The sequence below is a fragment of the Pleurodeles waltl genome, chromosome 1_1, assembly GCF_031143425.1.
Source record: "Pleurodeles waltl isolate 20211129_DDA chromosome 1_1, aPleWal1.hap1.20221129, whole genome shotgun sequence".
Classification (NCBI taxonomy): Eukaryota; Metazoa; Chordata; class Amphibia; order Caudata; family Salamandridae; genus Pleurodeles; species Pleurodeles waltl.
Genome location: NC_090436.1, coordinates 857,423,357 through 857,446,207, shown reverse-complemented (window position 1 = coordinate 857,446,207; position 22,851 = coordinate 857,423,357). Strand labels below are relative to the sequence as shown.

The window sequence follows — 22,851 nt, the reverse complement described above, 5'->3', positions numbered from 1 at the left end:
AAGTCTCACTGACCCCCATCCCAGTCTGCGATGATGTTGGGACTACTGCCTTCCCTCATTGACTGACCTAAGGTCAGCCATTGAAGGAAGGTAGCAATCCCAACCCACCTGGGACCTCGGAGGCAGAGCTGAAGGTAAGTGTGTGTATTTTTATAAATGAATGTTTGGTGCATGCGTGTATGTATGAATATTTGATCACGAGTGTTGTGAATGGATGTGTGTCTGTGCATGTGTGTCTGTGCATGTGTGTGTGTGTCTGTGTGTGTGTGTCTGTGCGTGTGTGTCTGTGCGTGTGTGTCTGTGCGTGTGTGTCTGTGCGTGTGTGTCTGTGCGTGTGTGTCTGTGTCTGTGTTTGTGTGTGTGTGTGTGTGTGTGTAAATGAATGAGTGTGAGTGTGCATGTGTGTCCTGTCCCCCCTCCTAAAATTACTGGCCGCCACTGACAGGACGTTGCTTCTGCTGGTGTGTGTCCTGGCTCCTGACTGCTGTCCCTGAGGTCACGGAAACCTTAGAAGCGACTAAGAAGAACTGCTTCAGAAAGGCCTGAAATGGTGGAATTCAGAAAATGGTTTTGACTTCTAAAACCTTCAGAGCTTCAGTGGGACCTAGTGGCAAAAGTGTCCAATTTCAGGAAGGCATCATTGGATACATCTTCACGCTTACTGTGCTGGAAGATTTTAAGCTCCAAAAAAGACACCAAGCCCGAAGGTAGAAATGTTCACTGTGCAAGAGTGCAAAAGGTAACCGACAGACAAAAGGACTTCGACAGTTGTGAAATTTGAATTTTCATCTCTGAGCTTACTCTCCTGCGGGTTTTCAACTGTCACAAAAAGACTAGGTCAGAATGCAAAAGCTTTGACTGGAACAACACACTTGGTGTATTTCACCTCCACTTCATTGCAGTTGGCCCTTTAACTGCACCTGGTTCCCAGGCAACTAAACAGTGACTTCTGATTCACACTTAAATTTATCTTCACATTTTTTACCTTAAAAATTAAAAAAATATATGTATCTGATTTCCCTTAACGGATTTTAGTCATTTTTTTCATTTTTCTAGGAAAGGCTTCTTGCTTTTTAGAAATTGGTTGAGGGATTTTTATTGAGTGGTGTTTCAACTGTTTTAGAGTTGATCATTTCTTTGCACACTTTCCAAAGTTAAGACGGTCTGCTCTGTGTCATAGCTACCAGGGATTGAGTCTAAATCTAAATTACCGAAACTGAATGTTTGACCTTGCAGAATGTTTGGGCTTGTAACCAGGGCAGGAATCACATCCTCTTCAACTAATAACCCATTTTTTTTACATCCTTCATCTCTAATGTTACTTGAAAGTGTGCAGCATCTTATCATGCAGCTGAGGCAAATATTAGATTGAAAAGTTAAGTGACCAGGTCAATTGTATTTAAAAAATGAACTTTTGTGGCATCTTAAATCTGTGATGTTTTAAAATAAATTGTTGAGCCACTTGACCATTAGGAAAGTATCACAAAGATCAAATACACATATATCAATATATGTCACATTAATATTTGTTTCAAGTGAAAAATCCCTTTATTTTCTAGATGTGTACTCCTACTGAAGAAATTGCGCGCTAAAACCAACACATTACCATGTGAAAAATATTTTACATAATTTCTCAAGATAATTAAAGTACTTTTCACATTCCAAAAAGAAAGCACAAGTACTCATAAGAGTACATAAGTGTACCATGTAGTGGGCAAAGTATGAAAGCTCTACTTCGGTTCTCGAAAAGCAAACCTTCATATTATATTTATATAAAATGTGTTTCAGATTTCAGTTACAATCTTCTGGTCACTCACTGTTGAAACTTCTGTTGTAAACCTTGGAGGAATTAACTTTTGAGATTTAAGAGACATCAATGTTCATTGATTTCGAAATTATGCAAGGAAATTAAAATCCAGGATAACTAATGGGTTTTGACTATGTTCTGATAAAATGGGTGTAATTATCAATAAACCTTAACATTTATAAAAAGATTCAATAAGAGGTATAGTTGTACACTTAAAAGCACAGTAATTTGTATTGAGCTTGGTTTGTTAGAGCTGTACCAAGGTTTTACATTGCATCATTAGTCAGCAAAATTTACCAAAACTAGACAGTATTTTTCTGAATACTTTTTTACGTGATAGGAACCAAGCAGTTAAACCTAGTGTTAACATATGTAGATTATAATTTAATTATGAACAATGTGTACTTTTCTAATTTTAATATTTTAATTACACAAGTGGTGCAGGTAAGATAACTATTCATGAAAAATAGAAGACCACAAATTTAGGAGCCCGTTTTTGATTGTTTGTCAGTTGTGGAATATTTGTGAGAAAATAAAAATATTCAGCTCTGTACTGACCCAAATACCTAAATTTAGTATTTAGACAAATACTGAAGTAAAGTTATTAAAACACCCTTCATGCGATCTGAAGGGCCACTAAGTGATAGCAGGTAGGCTCTTGTTATTAACTTTGTTCTTCTGTTTTACTTTATACAAATGCATGCATACCAACATGTAAAAATGACATCACCAAAGGCAATTAGATCTTTTACTGAATTGGAAACAATGAGAATCATCATGACCATCCACGTACCAGTTTCATTATCTAAGTCGGTTGCTCTTCTTATTCGCGTGGCACTCATTCACTTAGCTGTCTAAAGAAAACCTCTTTCCTATGTTATCAATTCAAAAGGCTTGGAAACATAAACCTTTCATTTTGAAACTGTTTTTTTACTTGGTAATGTACATTAATATCTATTACAGCACTCATCCTCACCCACTGAACAGAAGTACGGATTGGTTGAATTTGTTTCACTAATCAGGTCTTCAAAATTCAGTTTATTCGTTTCCGCTACATACATTACTGTCACAAACAAAATACTGACAGGTTCCTTTTTTGTTTTAAATAGACAATGTTGAATAAACCACATTTGGAAATGAGAGTACTCCATTCAGCCATGAAAACACAAAATGGCAGGAGCATAGCTGTAAACCGCCGCTAATGACATGTACTTCGGTTATTTCTCTGGGGATGAAGGTAACAAGATTCGCTTGCTAAGGTCGGTTACCTGCGTACCATATGTCAATGTATTGTAGAAGGAGAATAAATATGGGAGTTGTTGAAATGTTTGTAGTTCCAAAAGAATACCCCTGTAAGGAGTATCCAAGCACACACATCACCTCCAAAACAGTTTGGACTATGTACCTTCATTCTCTCTTAGTGATATAAAACTTTAAATAGTCAAGTCTTTTTAGATGAATGAAAATGAATAGTACTTAGGATCACATCTATGGATATCAAGAAAAAATATATTTATATTTTATGAAAAACACGTTATGTACACAATACATATGATGCAAGACAAAAAATAATAATCCGTACAAAGGCATGAATCAAGTGAGAAATGCATGGAACATTTCACTTGTGACTTTTCAAATGATGTAATCGTGGATGCAGAACATGGTCCTGCTGCTTAATATCAATGTCTCCGATTCCCTCAGGGACTAGATTCCTTATGTTTCCCCTGCACATTTAAGCCTGACATAGAAAGCAAACAATTCATAGTCGGACATATTTTTTTTTCCATATCCACCGTAAACTGTGCAGCATTCCTATAATGCTTCCCTTTGTGATAAACTTTTAGAAGGGGAAACTAAACAAAATGAAGAAAAAAGGAGCTTAAAAAACAGTATTACCCTTTGTCGCCGTAAAATCAAATCATGTTTTAACTTTTATTTTGGCATCATACACTTTGGTCACAAAATACTGACTCTTAATTGGGGTGCTCACCTCAAAACACCCAGCTATAAAAGGTAGGTTTGTTGTAGTGTTTTTTCTTATTCCACTTAAGTTCTGACAAAACAGCTTTCCGTCCCCTTTGACAAAGCACATAGAGAACGGGAAAGAGGTGGCCTTATTTTTACTATTATGAAATAATCTAGGAGTCTACAGAAACAAAGCGAGCTCTGGCCGAGCCCGTTCAACCTTTGAGTGTACATGTTCGGCAGCAAAGTTGCTGGAGCACTTTCCGCTGGCAGAGGTTGTTCTTTTTCACTAGCATACAGAAACCGCCCTCAGCCCAAGATTCTTCCGTTGCTTTCCACAGGGCGCCAACAGAAAGGACGCAGGAAGGAAGTTGAAGATTTGAAGAGATTGCAGTCATGGAAGGAGGTGTTTGATTGGTCAGAGCAGGCAGATTTGGTAGAAAGGATCATTCAGGAGCAGGAGACAGCAGAAAAGTTTGTTCCATCAAATAAATAGCATTCAACAGCAGGATTTGTTTCATGGTTCAACAGGAAGTAAGACAGGGGTCCAACACGAATTGATTGGTATCCATTTATGAAAAGAAAAAAGATCAGAAAGATAATAATTAGAAAATAGCAATAAACACAGAAAAGGATACATAATTTTAGGTCTGAATGATCAAGAAGAGTAATAGATCAGTGCAGAAAAAAAATTTTTTCAAGTATACTGGGGCCTTTGCTCTTATGGTCTTTTCTAGAGGCGTGCGACTCCAAAACCACACCAACAACTGTATAGCACATGGCTGTGGCCGATGAAGTGGCAGCATGGAAGCAAAGTACCGCATCATATTTCTAACATACAGTGTGAAACATATAACTGAAAATAGTCAACTCTGGTTACCACCTCACCTCTCGCCCTAGACGGTGACTGCATTAATCATTCCGCGCCATATGCAAGTCACTCAAGCAAAACACCTTAGGTAGTCAAGTGCACACTGCAAATCCTTATGTGCCTTTCCTGCAGAGAGGCCAGTGCCTCTTTACCCATCATAGACGTGGTGCAGAGTGCTATCAAACATAAAAAGCCAGTTGCAGCAGGTATACACTTTACAATCATTTGACACTAGGGATCTGCTCTAAGGTTTCTCACGAACCCAATGTCAAGTCAGTATGTCACTGCAGCCCCATGTCCCCGTATTGTCACTTTAAGGATGTCTGCACAATACTGATGCTGTGTAACTGCGACTTGTTTTCGGCAGCTTCATATATCTCTGCACGTTTACACTTCTAAACTTTGTGCAGCACTTGAAGTACGCAAATACCTGATAAATACCCAAAATACATATTTACAACAAGAGAATGCCACACGACCAATTCAGCAAAATGTCGTATTTAAACTAAAAGAAGGTCAAAAAGGATAATAAAATAAGTGGTTCCTACAGATTGCTTTGTCCTTAATGCAAAGTGTGAAATAAGACGTCTCCAAACCGAACCCGACATTGGGTGTTAAAAACACTGGGCAATGGAAAACATTACTTGTGTTCCAAATGAGCGGAAACAGTCTCCCCTCAAAGCAGTAACACTCGCGTGTACTCATTTTGTGTGTGGATTTATTATCGAGGTTATCTGCTGGCTAAAGTCATACAGAATGCACACCACAATTCCAGAAACCTTCAGCACACCGCAGATAGCGCCCGGCCACCGATGCCGCCTGTGTTCCGCACATGACGCAGCCACGCAGAGGCCGGAGGGAGGCGCCTCAGGTTCAGCCAACCATGAATGTTCGATTCGCTGCCCAACGGACCCAGGCCCACCAGGGATGAACACATTCCAGTCTCTACCGACGTGTGTTGTAAAGCTTTCGACTACTATCGTGTGTAAGAAATCTTGCTATTGTGAAATATTTTGGGAGCAAATGTGCTAATTTTAGACTGTAATGCGGGTAACACGTTGCATGCACGTAGCAGCCCTCAGGTGCAACTCTATGCAGTCAATTATGCAGTTTACGTCTGTTTTCATAACTCTAAATGTGGGAGGATACCCACAGCAAACAGCACACACACACAGATTAGGAACCTGCACACTGATAACAGTTTCCTTTCGGATTTATTTGTCACAAAACAGATGGTATTCCCATATATCAATTTCCTATTCTATGAAACCTGAACAGACAGATGCTCTTAACTTCATCACATGCTAAATGTGCGTAGGGTTAATTTAAGTGGAGCGTCCAGATCCAAGTAGTAAAGGCTTATAGTAGTGTCCAAGTTACTACTTTGCGGGTGTTCACCAGTGTAACATGTGGCGCGCATGACTGACACTCTGCTGGTAACAGCAACTTGTAGACGGCTATGTGGGATCAACACGTGCATAATTTACACATCAGTTACGTGCTCTGTGGGCATCCGGATAACATCTCTGCATGCGTAATGTACCTCTATGAACCACAACATCACTATGCATGAATATTACTATTTTTAGATGCTACGTCATGCCTACTTAAGGAGCATTTTTGTAAATCCAACCCATACTTACCAGAAGTTAGAATGAAAATGTCACTTACCCAGTGTACATCTGTTCGTGGCATCAGTCGCAGTAGATTCGCATGTTTTGCATAGCTCGCCATCTGGTGTTGGGCCGGAGTGTTACAAGTTGTTTTTCTTCGAAGAAGTCTTTCGAGTCACGGGACCGAGTGACTCCTCCTTTTGTCTCCATTGCGCATGGGCGTCAACTCCATCTTCAATTGTTTTTCCCCGCAGAGGGTGAGGTAGGAGTTGAATTGTAGTAATAGTGCCCATGCAATGGAGTGACTAAGTATGTACCTATTTAAGGTTGAGATGATACATATACAAATAGTTGAAGGTAACTTCCAAACTACTACAGGCTCCCGGGGAGGCGGGTGGGCACATGCAAATCTACTGCGACTGATGCCACGAACAGATGTACACTGGGTAAGTGACATTTTCAGTTCGATGGCATCTGTCGCTGTAGATACGCATGTTTTGCATAGACTAGTAAGCAGTTATTTCCCCAAAAGCGGTGGATCAGCCTGTAGGAGTGGAAGTAGTTTGAAATAATGTTCTTAATACGGCTTGACCTACTGTGGCTTGTTGTGCAGATAACACGTCTATACAGTAGTGCTTGGTGAATGTGTGAGGCGTAGACCATGTGGCTGCCTTACATATTTCTTGCATTGGGATGTTTCCTAGAAAGGCCATGGTAGCACCTTTCTTTCTGGTTGAGTGTGCCCTTGGTGTAATGGGCAGCTGTCGTTTAGCTTTAAGGTAGCAGATTTGGATGCATTTAACTATCCATCTGGCTATACCTTGCTTTGATATTGGGTTTCCTGCATGAGGTTTTTGAAATGCAATAAATAGTTGTTTAGTCTTTCTGATGTTCTTTGTTCTGTCAATGTAATACATCAATGCTCTTTTGACATCTAATGTATGTAGTGCCCTTTCAGCTACGGTATCTGGCTGTGGAAAGAACACTGGAAGTTCCACTGTTTGATTTAGATGGAACGGTGAAATAACCTTTGGCAAAAATTTAGGATTGGTCCTTAGGACGACCTTATTCTTGTGTAGTTGTATAAAAGGTTCCTGTATTGTAAACGCCTGAATCTCGCTTACTCTTCTTAGGGAAGTAATGGCGATGAGAAATGCCACCTTCCAGGTTAGGAACTGTATTTCGCAGGAGTGCATGGGTTCAAAAGGTGGACCCATAAGTCTAGTTAGGACAACATTTAGGTTCCATGAAGGAACAGGTGGTGTTCTTGGTGGTATAATTCTCCTAAGGCCCTCCATGAATGCTTTAATGACTGGTATCTTATATAGGGAAGTTGAATAGGTAGTCTGCAGGTATGCAGATATTGCTGCAAGGTGTATTTTAATGGAAGAGAAAGCCAGGTTAGATTTTTGTAAGTGAAGCAAGTAACCCACTACATGTTCTGGAGTTGTGTGTAATGGTTGTATTTGATTAATATGGCAGTAGCAGACAAACCTCTTCCATTTACTTGCATAGCAGTGCCTGGTGGATGGCCTTCTGGCTTGCTTTATGACTTCCATACATTCTTGGGTAAGTTGTAAGTGCCCGAATTATAGGATTTCAGGAGCCAGATTGCTAGATTCAGCGATGCTGGATCTGGGTGTCTGATCTTTTGGTTGTGTTGTGTCAACAGATCTGGCCTGTTGGGCAATTTGATGCAGGGTACTACTGATAGGTCTAGCAGCGTTGTGTACCAGGGTTGCCTTGCCCAAGTTGGTGCTATTAATATGAGTTTGAGTTTGTTTTGACTGAGTTTGTTTACCAGGTAAGGAAGGAGAGGGAGAGGAGGAAAAGCGTAAGCAAATATCCCTGACCAGTTCATCCATAGGGCATTGCCTTGGGACTGTTTGTGTGGGTATCTGGATGCGAAGTTTTGGCATTTTGCGTTCTCCTTTGTCGCAAACAAGTCTATCTGAGGTGTTCCCCAGAGTTTGAAATAAGTGTTCAGAATTTGGGGGTGAATTTCCCATTCGTGGACCTGTTGGTGATCTCGAGAGAGATTGTCTGCGAGTTTATTTTGGATCCCTGGTATAAATTGTGCTATTAGGCGAATTTGGTTGTGAATTGCCCAACGCCAAATCTTTTGTGCTAGCAGGCTTAACTGCGTAGAGTGCGTCCCCCCTTGCTTGTTTAGATAATACATTGTTGTCATGTTGTCTGTTTTGACGAGAATGTATTTGTGAACTATTATTGGTTGGAAAGCTTTTAGTGCTTGAAAAACTGCTAGAAGTTCTAGGTGATTTATATGCAGTTTTGTTTGATGTACGTTCCATTGTCCTTGTATGCTGTGTTGATCGAGGTGTGCTCCCCACCCTGTCATGGAAGCATCTGTTGTTATTACGTATTGTGGCACTGGGTCTTGGAAAGGCCGCCCTTTGTTTAAATTTATGTTGTTCCACCACAGAAGCGAGAGGTAAGTTTGGCGGTCTATTAACACCAGATCTAGAAGATGACCCTGTGCTTGAGACCACTGTGATGCTAGGCACTGTTGTAAGGGCCTCATGTGCAGTCTTGCGTTTGGGACAATGGCTATGCATGAAGACATCATGCCTAGGAGTTGTAATACCATCTTTGCTTGTATCCCTTGTGTTGGATACATGCGTTGTATGATGGTGTTGAAATTTTGAATTCTTTGGGGACTTGGAGTGGCTACTCCTTTTGATGTGTCTATTATGGCTCCTAGGTATTGTTGTACCTTGCGCGGCAGAATGTTGGATTTTGTGAAGTTGACGGTGAACCCTAGTTTGAAGAGGGTTTGTATGATATGATTTGTGTGATTTGAGCACTCTATCAACGAATGGGCCTTGATTAGCCAGTCGTCTAGATATGGGAACACATGTATTTGCTGCCTTCTTATGTGTGCAGCGACTACCGCTAGACATTTGGTAAAGACTCTTGGTGCGGTTGTTAATCCGAAAGGCAGTACCTTGAATTGGTAATGTATTCCTTTGAATACAAACCTTAGGTATTTCCTGTGCGATGGGTGTATTGGTATATGGAAATAAGCATCCTTGAGGTCTAAAGTTGCCATGTAGTCGTGTAGTTTTAGCAATGGTAATACTTCTTGTAGTGTGACCATGTAAAAGTGGTCTGATTTGATGAAAGTGTTCACTACTCTGAGGTCTAGGATTGGTCTCAGCGTTTTGTCTTTCTTTGGTATCAGAAAGTACAGTGAGTAAACTCCTGTGTTTATTTGTGTGTTTGGCACTAATTCGATTGCATTCTTTTGCAATAGTGCCTGCACTTCTATCTCCAGGAGATTGGAATGATGTTTTGTCAAATTTTGTGCTTTTGGTGGTATGTTTGGAGGGAATTGTAGAAATTCTATGCAATAACCATGTTGGATAATTGCTAGAACCCAAGTGTCTGTAGTGATTTCCTCCCATGCTTTGTAATAATGACTTATTCTTCCCCCCACTGGTGTTGTGTGGAGGGGGTGAGTGACATGTGAGTCACTGTTTAGTAGTAGGGGTTTTGGGGCTCTGAAATCTTCCTCTATTCCTAGGGAATTGCCCTCCTCTATATTGTCCCCGAAAACCTCCTCTATACTGTCCCTGGTAACTGGACGGTGTTGCTTGTGAGGTGCTGGCTTGTGTGCTCTGACCCCGAAACCCCCCTCTAAAGGGTGTTTTACGGAATGTGCTGTAATTCCCTCTGCTCTGCGGGGAGTAGAGTGCGCCCATGGCTTTGGCAGTGTCCGTGTCTTTTTTGAGTTTCTCAATCGCTGTGTTCACTTCTGGACCGAACAGTTCTTTTTCGTTAAAAGGCATATTGAGAACTGCTTGCTGAATCTCTGGTTTAAATCCAGACGTTCGGAGCCATGCATGCCTTCTGATAGTTACAGATGTATTAATTGTCCGTGCAGCTGTATCTGCAGCGTCCATGGAGGAGCGGATCTGGTTGTTGGAAATGGTCTGTCCCTCCTTAACCACTTGTTTTGCCCTATTTTGTAGGTCCTTGGGCAGATGTTCAATGAGATGTTGCATCTCATCCCAATGGGCCCTGTCATAGCGCGCAAGTAGTGCCTGGGAGTTCGCGATGCGCCACTGGTTTGCAGCTTGTGCTGCGACTCTCTTACCAGCTGCATCGAACTTGCGGCTTTCTTTATCTGGGGGTGGTGCATCTCCAGATGTGTGGGAGTTGGCCCTTTTCCTAGCTGCTCCTACAACGACAGAGTCTGGTGGCAGCTGTGTAGTGATGAAAACCGGGTCTGTAGGAGGCGCCTTATACTTTTTTTCCACCCTTGGTGTGATTGCCCTACTTTTGACCGGCTCCTTAAAGATTTCTTTTGCGTGCCGGAGCATACCAGGGAGCATAGGCAGGCTTTGGTATGAGCTGTGGGTGGAGGAGAGTGTGTTGAATAAAAAATCATCCTCGACCTGTTCTGAGTGGAGGCTTACATTGTGAAATTGTGCTGCTCTAGCCACCACTTGGGAATACGCAGTGCTGTCCTCTGGTGGAGATGGCTTCGTAGGGTATGCCTCCGGACTGTTATCTGACACTGGGGCGTCGTATAGGTCCCATGCGTCTTGATCTTGGTCACCCTGGCTCATGGTGGTGTGAGCTGGGGAGTGTGATGGAGTTTGTGCTGGTGAGACGTTAATCACGGGCGGAGGAGAGGGTGGTGGGGTAACTCTTTTCACCACTTTCGGTTGTGGTGTCTGTTCAGTTTGGAACTCCAACCTTCTCTTTCTTCTAATAGGGGGAAGGGTGCTTATTTTTCCTGTCCCCTGCTGTATGAAAATACGCTTTTGCGTATGGTCCACATCAGTTGATTGTAGCTCTTCCTCAAACCTATGCTTTTGCATTTGGGAGGTTAGCGAGTGCTCTTCTGTATAAGAGCCTGAAGCTGGGTCGGTTGCAGTTTGTTTCGGGCCCGAAACTTTGTCTGCGTCCTTTTTCGGCTCCGAGGTGACTTTTTTCTTTTTCGGGGCCGAAACCTGTCGGCGCCGATCTTCTCTACACCGTGTCTACACCGGCATCTCGGTGTCGATGCTTGTCTCCAGCACTTTCTCGGTCCCGAGAAGGCTGCGTGCCGGTGTCTCGACCGGAGTCGGACGATCTCGGCACTGTTTGGGCCTTTTTCGGTGCCGACGGTCGGTCACCGAATTTATGGGTGGAGCCATGGCCTGGTGGCAGTGGCGTCCCCTGGGCCTTGTAAATCTTCCTCTGAGTGGTCTTCGACGTCTTACTCACGGTTTGTGTATCGTCGAATCCTTCGGAGTCTGAGTCTTGGATCGAGAAGGTACCTTCCTCTTCTTGTTCCTCGATCTCTCGGTGGGCTGTCGGCGCGGACGCCATCTGAAGTCTTCTGGCTCGACGGTCTCGGAGTGTTTTTCGGGACCGGAACGCACGACAGGCCTCGCAGGTGTCTTCACTGTGCTCAGGTGACAGGCACAGGTTGCAGACCAAGTGTTGGTCTGTATAGGGGTATTTATTGTGGCATTTGGGGCAGAAACGGAACGGGGTCCGTTCCATCGGCGTTCTTCAGCACGCAGTCGGGCCGACCAGGCCCGACGGGGGATTGAAAAACTACCCCGAAGGGCACCGGAGCTCTTCGATCCTTCGACGCGGTGTTGAATCTAACTACGCCGATCCCGAACGCAACAATACCGACGAAAATCTTCCGAAATTAGCTATCTTTCCGTTCCGAAACTCGGAGCAACAGGAACACGTCCGAACCCGATGGCGGAAAAAAAACAATCGAAGATGGAGTCGACGCCCATGCGCAATGGAGACAAAAGGAGGAGTCACTCGGTCCCGTGACTCGAAAGACTTCTTCGAAGAAAAACAACTTGTAACACTCCGGCCCAACACCAGATGGCGAGCTATGCAAAACATGCGTATCTACAGCGACAGATGCCATCGAACATACGATTAGATGGGAAGAGGAGCAGAGAGTAAGGTTTATGTGACATATTGACAGAGTATTTTAGATAAAAACAGACATAACATTTTGTCTAAAAGAATTTCAATGGGACAGTGTGGCCTACATAGCTCCTAACAAAATACTGCTGCAACTCACCATCCTTACACACGGTCCCAACTACACAGACTCCAGCATCCAGCAGGTACCCACTTGGACAACTCGTACAGTTCTTCTCCCCTTGTCCGTTACACTCCAGGCAGCTGGCGTCACACCTGACAAGGGTTACAAATAAAAAAAAAAATGAACAAATGGTCTGAAATTCTAAAGTGACTATGCACCTTTTAGCCACATTCCCATCTGCATTACTGGAAGGCAGTGCTCGACCTTAGTGGGGTCCTGGGTGTGCAGATGGCTGCAGCAATATTTAGTAATAATGTAGAACGAAGGGGCTGAGATACAGATATCTCATTCTGGTCTCCTCTAAGTAGGCTGGCCAATGAAACCTCTTCTGACCTACGCCATCTCCGGTCACGGCAACTTAGAACAAGCAGAGGCCCAGACTAGCAAGAACCTAGGAAGTAAAATGTCTTCCAATATAAGCACAAGAATTCACATCCAAGAGGTAAATGTAACTTCACCACCCTGGCTAAGTACAAGGTAGTCCTGACTGCTGTGAGACGTCATGCTGTTCCATCTGTGGCACAGCCATGTGCACTCTTGCTCTGGAAATGGCTTTTGCAGAAAATGCCTATATCACTATTCTCTCTGTGGGGTATACGATTCCGAGACCTGGTCTGCTGAGTCAGGCTACATCCTTATTCTTAAAGCAATCATTAATCCCCCAAAACTAGAATAGGACTGTTAGTCAAAAAGTTGTTAGAACTTCTCTAACAGACAAGATGTGTAAAGGCCAGAAGGGAAATGCTAGTTAGGAATGTAAATATTACTATTACTCATTTCTGTATGAAGTTCAAAAATGTAAAATTATATTGTTCATCTATAAAGGGTCTACAATTCTGAACAGTTCCCAGGTAAAGTGAGTTGTAGGCCACATGAGTTCTGTAATGTGCATGAATAAGTGTTTCTGTGCAATATCATAGTAACCATTTAAGTGTTTTGTGTAGAAGTGGCATTCTCATGTGATAACCAATCCATAAATTACACCTCCCCCCAAGATGCTACTTGTACTAAATTTATTTCCTGTATTCTCAAGCCTCTGTAAGAAATAGGTGACACATTCCCCAATTTTATAGCGGAAAACTGTACAGCTATACTCACCGCTACACACTGCAACTACCAACCCATCGTTGGCCACCTAAGCCCTTTCAAAATTCCAAAGAACATTGTTCATTATACAAACGTTAGTAGATGATCAAATAATCCTCATACTCCCCTTATATGGATTCCTCCCGGGACCCTGAAGTGAGAGGACTTGTCACGGTCTATGATGACAATATGGTAAACACCAATGACATATCCCTTCATCATGCCCTATTGGTGTCCTTCATAATACCTTGTTCAAAAGAATCCATGATGTGACAGAACCCATGATCAATCCTTGACTGGTTCAAATTCAAAGCCATCCTCAGCAAGTGCACCCAGGTATTTAAACCTGCTGCTTCACTCTCAGACACTATATTGAACTCTTATAGAATCTCACTCTGTTCTTCCATTGTAAACATACCAGATACCAACACCAAATAAATGATGTACTCCACACCTAGGACAATGACAGGAAAATGCACCTCGTGGTCCATACCTTTCAGAGATTTCTCTTATAGAGCAACAAGATGTATAAATGCCCCATTCTCTTTTAACCACCTATGTTCATATGCTACCACTGAGAAACACCAATTCCTAGCTATGCTTTGACCTCGGACAATGATCTTATCAAATGGGTCTATTTCCAACTGACAATTCACAAAAACCCTTTCCTAATCCCACTCTAGCATCACCCCAGTGGTAGTGGTCCTGCTAATAAATGGCTGTATAGATTATGCAAATTCACTACATGCCAGCATCCAAGAGTACAGAAAGTCTGGCTCCAAAAATATCAGAATATGGCATTTAAACTAGAAACTGGATTGAGAAAAAAAACTACGCGAGCGCCTCCATCCACAACCTTAAATTCGTCTCTGTGATGGGCAGGGGAAAGTGCTATATTTTTTATGTGTGAAAATGTACAACATTCGCCTAAAGGGCATCCCTACCCCTTATGTTTTACTAATTACTTGAGCCTGATAATGCTCTCTGAACATATGCCAGATATAGAAAGGCTCTTGGAACTGCAAGACCATCAATTCTGGAAATCCTTTCTCCCCACACACCCACAATGTCACGGTTCTCTTGGTGATAACAAAAACATTCAAAACTTTCTAGTTACTCAAAGACAAGCCAATACCTCTTAGCCAGCCACCTCCGACTTCTATGGCAACATACTGACTTGCCGTTCGTGTGTCACAGACTGGCATGTCTAACTTCCTATTATGCGTCAATGTGGCAATGCGAATGACTTTTGTATGTGCATGTGATATAAAAACCATAACTAAACAAATGAAGATAAAGTTCTAGTTTAAACAACAAAAGCATTAATATTCACCTATGGATGTTATTTAGCAGAGAGGAGTAGATTTGAATAAACTACAATAGGTGACGTGTAGTTTTTGTAACCTATTGAGGTAATCCAATTAACCCACTAACAGTGGTCCAAGAAGTTCACTTTTAGCAGAAAAGTACTTCTGCATCTCCCCAAGTAACACAGAACACCACACAGTGACTCAGTAACCATGTATTTCAGTACAGAGTTGACAAAGAGAGAAACTAGCATTCTTCAAGTATGAAGGTTCCCAGGATACTCCAGAGACTGAGACATGTACCTGTGTGCTGCCCTGTTTACAAGGCACGTGATAACTTGATACACGGGGAAAGGAGAATCGTACAAACCTATTTGTTGTCTCTTAACTAAAGATTAACGTAGCACTAATAGTGTGACCAAGGCCTAGCTGCCAATTAGGCTTCAGAACAACTGTAGATTTTAACAGTTTTTTCTTAAAATAATTCCAGTCTCTTTGCTGTAAGCGCATTTCTAATTTTGAATGCAGAAAAGACAAACTAAAGATTCTTAAAATGCATTCAATGGGGCTGGATTCCTTTACAAGTAACATGATGTACATCATTTAGTGTTGTGGTAATGCATGCATAAACACTAGGCCCGTCGTCCAACTTACTGCTGCCTTTTAAAAGAATACATTTTTGCCAGCCAAACAATTTTGAACACTCGGAATTTTCACACGTTGGTGAGTAGTCACTCACTGACGAAGATTTGCCTACACCAAACACCCAAAATTGCTCACACGTATTACACCGTAGATGTCACATGTTGTGCAGCGAATCCCTCTATGGGTGTGCATTTGCGTTTTTGCGAACTCCAAACGGAAGTTTACACACACAAACTACTTGCATCATACTTGTGCCCCTATTTGAGGTTAGCAAATACTTTTGTGCATTGGCTCCACTATAAATCTGCACAAAGCATATACTCTTGTGAAGAGGATGACGGGTTTGCAAGAAAGTGCATGGCCTGTGTGATAGTGTGGCAGGTTTTGGCAGGGCAGCGAAAACTCCGAGGTAGGCAATCCGGATTTATTAATGGGAAAGCCAGAAAAAGAATTCGAGCTGAAAAAAATCTTAATTATATTTTGCATCCTAATGCACTTTTCTTTGATCGGGGTGTAATAGACACTTGCAAAAGCAGGCAGAATTCTTATTTGTTTCACAGAGAAATTAAACAAAAGAACAAATAACCCGTTAATATTGTTCCTGACAACGTCTAGTGCGTACTTTACAATTATTTACAAGCACAGAAAATAATAAAGTCAGCTGTTTTCTACGAACTTCAGACACTTTTTCTAGGACTTCAGCATTAAAACAGCATGAAAATGCAACTTGTTTTGAACAGTATGTGCTCATAATTATACTGTGCCTAATTATCATCTGAACTGTAAACAGCGTACTTGATGTGGGAACGGCGCTTGCCATCTTGAATTCTATATTTAAAGACAGCTTACTTTTTGCAGGTTTTGTAGCCATTTTCTAGGGATTGGTCAAAATAATATCCAGTGCTACATGTCTGAACGCATCTGCCATCTTCCATTAAGTAGACGTCTGTGCAGTTTATACATGCATCAGCTCCAACTCCTTAAATGCAACAGAAACAAATGTTATTTGTTGTATACAGTGCTACTGAGTACATTTTTAGAATAGATGCAAATTCCAATTTTAGTTGTAGAAACCAAAGCTATAGTATTAGAAAAAAATTAAAGTTTTGCAAAATATTCCTAACTTCTCGAATCAGTTGGTGCAAAATACCTCTATTTTAACGCATCCCATTTAAAGGACCGCCCGTCACCATATGCATTGTCCTGCAGGATCTTAATGTATGAGTCATACGCTTTTCAAGGGATTCAGCAATATGGCTGTGGTAGACATTCCCCCTACTAATTCAGCCCATTACCTGTTTCATGGACACAGGACACGCTACATGCTGTCATTTTTATTTTTATTCCTTCTCGAAATCATACACAAATTACTGATCTAGTAAGAAAGCTAATTGTGTCAAGTGCCTACTAGACAGAAATGGGTGGTGCTACATAACCAAAGTTTCCAACAGCTCCGACTCAGCCTTTTAGTTTTCTGAGTTTGATAACATACTTACCATTGAGTTAGGTAATAACTCTCAAAAGGACAGAGAAAAATCGACTTGTCATGTTTGCAGTATCAATTATGAATATCAATATCAGTGAATTATGAAAAAAGACTAATTTCGATATTTTTCACTGTGTGCCCTTCAACAATCACAGCCGAGTAGTATCATAGGGCATGGCCTTTAGGAAAATACCAAGATAGTCCTTCATTTTAACCAAATATTTTTCCACATTGAGTGTAGGTGGTTGCCCCAATGAAATCCAAGCAGCCTACAAAAACAAATTGAGTGCAAATTCTGCTCAATTGCTTACCAGCATTTTGGAATGCACCTGGTGGAAAGAATGGCCTTGGATTACGAATGTGGAATTCATTTTGTTGCTTTTGGATAAAATAATCCTGTGCAAACAGAAGGTAAATGAGGATGTATATACAATAAGAATTTATGAAAAATGTTATTTTCATATGATACCACAGTATATGGTAAGGAAATGGTCTTTTGGGAAAATGGAGGCCAAAGAGCAAAACGGCTGTGCAAAACATTCCAAGTGACTACAAATCCTTGTTGGTAACAGATAATTTGGAAATGCTGTTCTGGAGAGAAAATGGGCTTGTACAACAGAGGTTCTTGAATTCTTTTTTCTTAGCACTGCAAATGACAAGCCAGACAGATAGCCATACACAGAAATAGGAATTGGAATGGAAGTGGTCACATAATGCTCAATCTAGCGCACCTTCTCAGGAACTGAGTCTATGAAAGCTGAGGGAGTAGGTGTAAGCCTGGGAACAAGAACCTGGTTCACCAACAGTCACAAAACGTGACATAGATGGCACAAGACCAATTTTCAGATCAAGCTGCGATGGGCAACAAAAATGGAGATCAGCTATTTAAAGCAGAACGTAGCTCTAGTGTTGATGTGGATGTCCTTTATTCGGTCTTAGACATCAGTAGACTCCTGAGCCACTATGAGTGTAGAAAATTATTTTTAAAGGTTGGGGCTAACGTTTTAGGTAGAAAACAATACTTTTTCAACTAAATTGGAGAAAGACTCTTCCCCAGTCCTTTGACATGGCCATCCTACTGCAGTGCACTGTGAATAGAAAATCTCTTGAAATAACAAAGAAGGATCAATGGGGGACTAAAACAAAACTTCGTAATTGAACAGAAAAAGTCCACTGTCACATGGGAATTTGCATAGACTCAGAAGGGGAACTATAGCAAAGACAACAGAAAACCAGTGAAAATCATTTGCAGCCAGACTCCAGTAGATCGAGAACTACTCCATTTGAAGAAAGGGAAAAAAGTGTAATTATTTTTGGTCCACATCTTTATACTACATTTGCACAGCCTCAAAGGTCCTACATAGTGGGGATTAGAATTGTGACAGAGGGCAGAAGTACTAAGACAGTAATGTATATTTCTGTTGTAAAATTGTTTCTAGTTCTTGAGCAAACAACATGCAGATCAGTGACTGGATTTGATACTGTGTTAATGTTAGTCTCAATTTTTGAGTGTCCCTTTGTGTGTCATTGATGATTATTCCTGCAATGGTGCCATATAACATTTTGTAAAGTTCAGAAAAATGCCCACTCCCAGGCCCAGCTGGAGACAAGTTTGCAATGCCTGCAGGGTGTACTTATATGAAGCCATGGTGATTACCATTTTGTGAAGAGTCTTGGTACAAAATGAAGACCAAAAGTAAATCGTAAGCTGTGTGTGTGTGTGTGTATATATATATATATATATATATATATATATATATATATATATATATTTCACAAAACCCATAGAAACACCGCACTCCCGGAAACAACAGCAAGAGAACACTAGGAATAATTTGCACAAGAATATCGTGAGAGTGACATGAATAATGGAACTTTACTAGCTTTGATTATTACTGTGATACTCGTGGCACCTGCGCCATAATTAATTATGGTTTCTGCAATTGCAACTACATATCCTATAATGCCTTGTGTGCCTATGAAATGGGCTGGAAAACAACAATGTGCTAACAGATTGATACCACCCGAGGAAGACGGAATGTGGAAACACGTTGTGGTACCTGGCTCTGCTGCCTGCTTTTGAGATTCAAATCTGCCTATCTTGTTTCTGGGAGTGCGGTGTTTCTTTGGCTTTTGTGAAACATTAAATGAGGGTATGGTCTTAAAGCCTGACACTTGCACCGACAGTTGTGTGCTCTGCTCTTTATGGAAAATGTCACTTACCCAGTGTACATCTGTTCGTGGCATGTTGCGCTGCAGATTCACATGCTGTGCACTGTTCCTGCCATCTAGTGTTGGGCTTGGAGTGTTACAAGCTGTTTTTCTTCGAAGAAGTCTTTGCAAGTCACGGGACCGAGTGACTCCTCCCTTTCGGCTCCATTGCGCATGGGCGTCGACTCTATCTTAGATTGTTTTCCCCCGCATAGGGTGAGGTAGAACTTGGTAAAGTAAAGATATTAAAGATGCCCATGCAATGGAGTAGATATGTATGTACATAGTGTGTAGTAAAGGAATATTTATTTACATATATACAATTTACATGCAACTAAAACGGCTACAGGCTCCCGGGGAGGTGGGAGGGCACATGTGAATCTGCAGCGCAACATGCCACAAACAGATGTACACTGGGTAAGTGACATTTTCCGTTCGATGGCACGTGTAGCTGCAGATACACATGCTGTGCATAGACTACAAAGCAGTACTCCTCCCAAAAGCGGTGGCCAGCCTGTAGGAGTTGAAGTTGTTTGAAATAATGTTCTTGATACAGCCTGTCCTTCTGTGGCTTGTTGTGTTGCTAACACATCTACACAGTAATGCTTAGTAAATGTATGGGGTGTAGACCAGGTGGCTGCCTTACAAATCTCTGTCATTGGTATATTACCTAAAAAAGCCATTGTGGCACCTTTCTTTCTAGTGGAGTGTGCCCTTGGTGTAATGGGTAATTCTCTTTTAGCTTTAAGGTAACATGTCTGAATGCATTTGACTATCCATCTGGCTATGCCCTGTTTGGATATAGGGTCACCTGCATGGGGTTTTTGGAAAGCTACGAACAATTGTTTTGTTTTACGAAATGCTTTTGTTCTGTCTATGTAATACATTAGCACTCTTTTTATGTCTAATGTATGCAGTGCCCTTTCTGCTACTGAGTCTGGTTGTGGAAAGAAGACTGGGAGTTCAACTGTTTGGTTTAGATGAAACGGTGATATGACTTTTGGTAAAAATTGTGGATTTGCACGGAGAACCACTTTATGTTTGTGTATTTGTATAAAGGGTTCTTGGATAGTAAACGCCTGTATTTCGCTAACTCTTCGTAGTGAAGTGATGGCTATTAGAAAGGCTACTTTCCAAATTGTTTGTGCTAGGAGAGACAGTTGTGACAAGAGTGCCCCCCCCCTGTTTGTTTAGGTAATACATTGTTGTCTTATTGTCTGTCTTGACAAGAATGTGTTTGTGGACTGGAAGGGGCTGAATGGCTTTTAGTGCTAGAAAGACTGCTAGCAGTTCTAAGTGATTTATGTGAAGTTGTTTTTGTTGATTGTCCCATTGACCTTGTATGCTGTGATTGTTAAGGTGTGCTCCCCACCCAATCATGGAGGCGTCTGATGTGATAATGGCATGAGGCACTGGGTCTTGAAAAGGCCGCCCTTTGTTTAAATTTACAGGGTTCCACCATTGAAGCGAAGAGTGTGTTTAGCGGTCTATCAACACTAGATCTTGGAGTTGACCCTGTGCCTGCGTCCATTGTGTTGCTAGGCAGTGTTGTAAGGGCCGCATGTGTAGTCTTGCGTTTGGGACAATAGCTATGCATGAGGACATCATGCCTAGTAGTTTCATCACAAACCTGACCGTGTATTGTTGGTTTGGCTGCATGCTTGATCTTATATTTTGAAACTATTTAACTCTTTGTGGACGTGGAGTGGCGATTGCTTTTTGTGTGTTGAGTTTTGCTCCCAAGTATTGCTGTATTTGGGATGGTTGTAAATGCGATTTTTGGTAATTTATAGAAAACCCTAGTTTGTGTAGAGTATCTATTACATATTGCATGTGAATTTGACATTGTTGTTGAGTGTTGGATTTTATTAGCCAATCGTCTAGATACGGGAATACGTGCATGTGATGTCTCCTTATATGAGCTGCTACTACAGCTAGGCATTTTGTAAATACCCTGGGTGCTGTTGTTATTCCGAATGGCAACACTTTGAATTGGTAATGTTTGCCTTGCATTACAAACCTGAGGTATTTCCTGTGAGATGGATGAATGGGTATGTGAAAATACGCATCTTTTAGATCCAGTGTTGCCATGTATTCCCCTTGTTTTAGTAAGAGAACTACGTCCTGTAGTGTTACCATGTGGAAATGATCTGATTTGATGAAGAGATTTAACGTTCTGAGATCTAGAATAGGCCTTAACGTTTTGTCTTTCATTGGGATAATGAAATACAGGGAGTAAACCCCTGTTCCTTTCTGGTGATAAGGTACCAGTTCTATGGCTTGTTTTGCTAGTAGTGCTTGGACCTCTATTTGTAATAGGTCTAAGTTTTGTATTGACATTTTGTGCGTTCTTGGGGGAACATCTGGAGGGAATCTTGTGAACTCTATGCAGTAACCATGTTGGATAATTGATAGAACCAATGTATCTGTGGTAATGTGTGCCCAATTGTTGTGGTATTTTGTTAATCTCCCCCCCCACTGGTGATATGTGTTGGGGAAGTGTGACATTGAAGTCACTGCTTGCTACTAGGGGTTTGCTTGGCAGGCTGAAATTTCCCTCTTCCTCTTGGGAACTGTCCTCTGTAGGAACAACAAACCCCCCCCTCTCTGGTACTGAGACTAGTAAGTGGGTTTTGTTTGGGAAGTGGATGGTTCTGAGGGTTGGTGTCTAAACCCTCCCCTAAACTGTGGTTTCCTATATGTTCCCCTGTATTGAGGGGAGTAGAGCGCGCCCATGGCTTTGGCCGTGTCCATGTCCTTTTTCATTTTTTCTATTGCGGTGTCCACCTACGGCCCGAATATCTGATGTTGATTGAACGGCATGTTCAATACCGCCTGCTGTATCTCTGGTTTAAAACCAGAACTTCGCAGCCATGCATGCCTTCTAATTGTGACTGCTGTATTGACAGTCCGTCTAGTGCAGAGCAGATCAGGTTGTTTGATATGGCCTGTCCTTCTTCCACCACTTGTTGGGCACGTTTTTGATGCTCTTTCGGTAGATGTTTGATGATGTCTTGCATCTCGTCCCAATGTGCTCTGTCGTAGCGGGCAAGGAGGGCTTGTGATTTGGCAATACGCCACTGATTGGCCACTTGCGATGCCACTCTTTTCCCTGCTGCGTCGAACTTACGGCTTTCTTTATCAGGGGGTGGCGCATCCCCTGATGACTGTGAATTTTCCCGTTTTCTTGCAGCCCCCACTACCACTGAGTCTGGAGGGAGCTGCTGTGTAATAAAGACAGGGTCTGACGGGGGCGGTTTATATTTTTTCTCGACCCTTGGCGTGTTGGCTCACCCATTTACTCGTTCCTGGAAAACCTGTTGAGCATGTTTAAGCATGTCCAGTAACATTGGCAGGCTTTGGTACGATGCATGCGAGGATGACAGAGTGTTAAACAGAAAGTCATCCTCCACTGCTTCTGAGTGCATTGTTACATTGTGAAATGTTGCTGCTCTGGCCAGTACCTGCGTGTAGGACGTGATGTCCTCTGGAGGTGACGGTTTTGTTGGATAACAATCTGGACTGTTGTCCAAAACTGGTGGGTCGTATAGATCCCAGGAGTCCGCATCGTCCTGTGTCATCCCAGTATGTGTGGGTGACTGTGCCATTGGTGTACCCACTGGTGACAACTGTGGTGATTGAAGTGGGGACGTTTGTGGTGAGAAATGTGGTGGTGGTGACTTTCTTCTAACCACGTTGGCTTTTGGTTGCATCTCAGTCTCATGAAAAGCCAGTTTTCTTTTGAACTTGAGCGGAGGGATGGTTTGTATTT

At 42.0% G+C, this 22,851-nt stretch overlaps 1 protein-coding gene across 3 annotated transcripts in view; it reads right to left on the bottom strand.

Annotated features, from left to right (window-relative positions):
* The window catches only part of PCSK5 (proprotein convertase subtilisin/kexin type 5), a 1,225,695-nt gene that overhangs the window by 374,141 nt on the left and 828,703 nt on the right, over positions 1-22,851 (bottom strand). The window contains exons 19-21 of one of the 3 annotated variants that reach the window (XM_069229369.1): positions 16,232-16,361; positions 12,321-12,436; positions 3,297-4,103 (exon numbers count right to left, since the gene is read on the bottom strand). In XM_069229369.1, coding sequence (XP_069085470.1) covers positions 3,988-4,103; positions 12,321-12,436; positions 16,232-16,361 — 362 coding nt within the window. In that variant the 3' untranslated portion in view covers positions 3,297-3,987. Of the gene's footprint in view, positions 1-3,296; positions 4,104-12,320; positions 12,437-16,231; positions 16,362-22,851 lie in introns of those variants that run through there. The other 2 variants (XM_069229377.1, XM_069229360.1) reach the window with 2 other exon arrangements.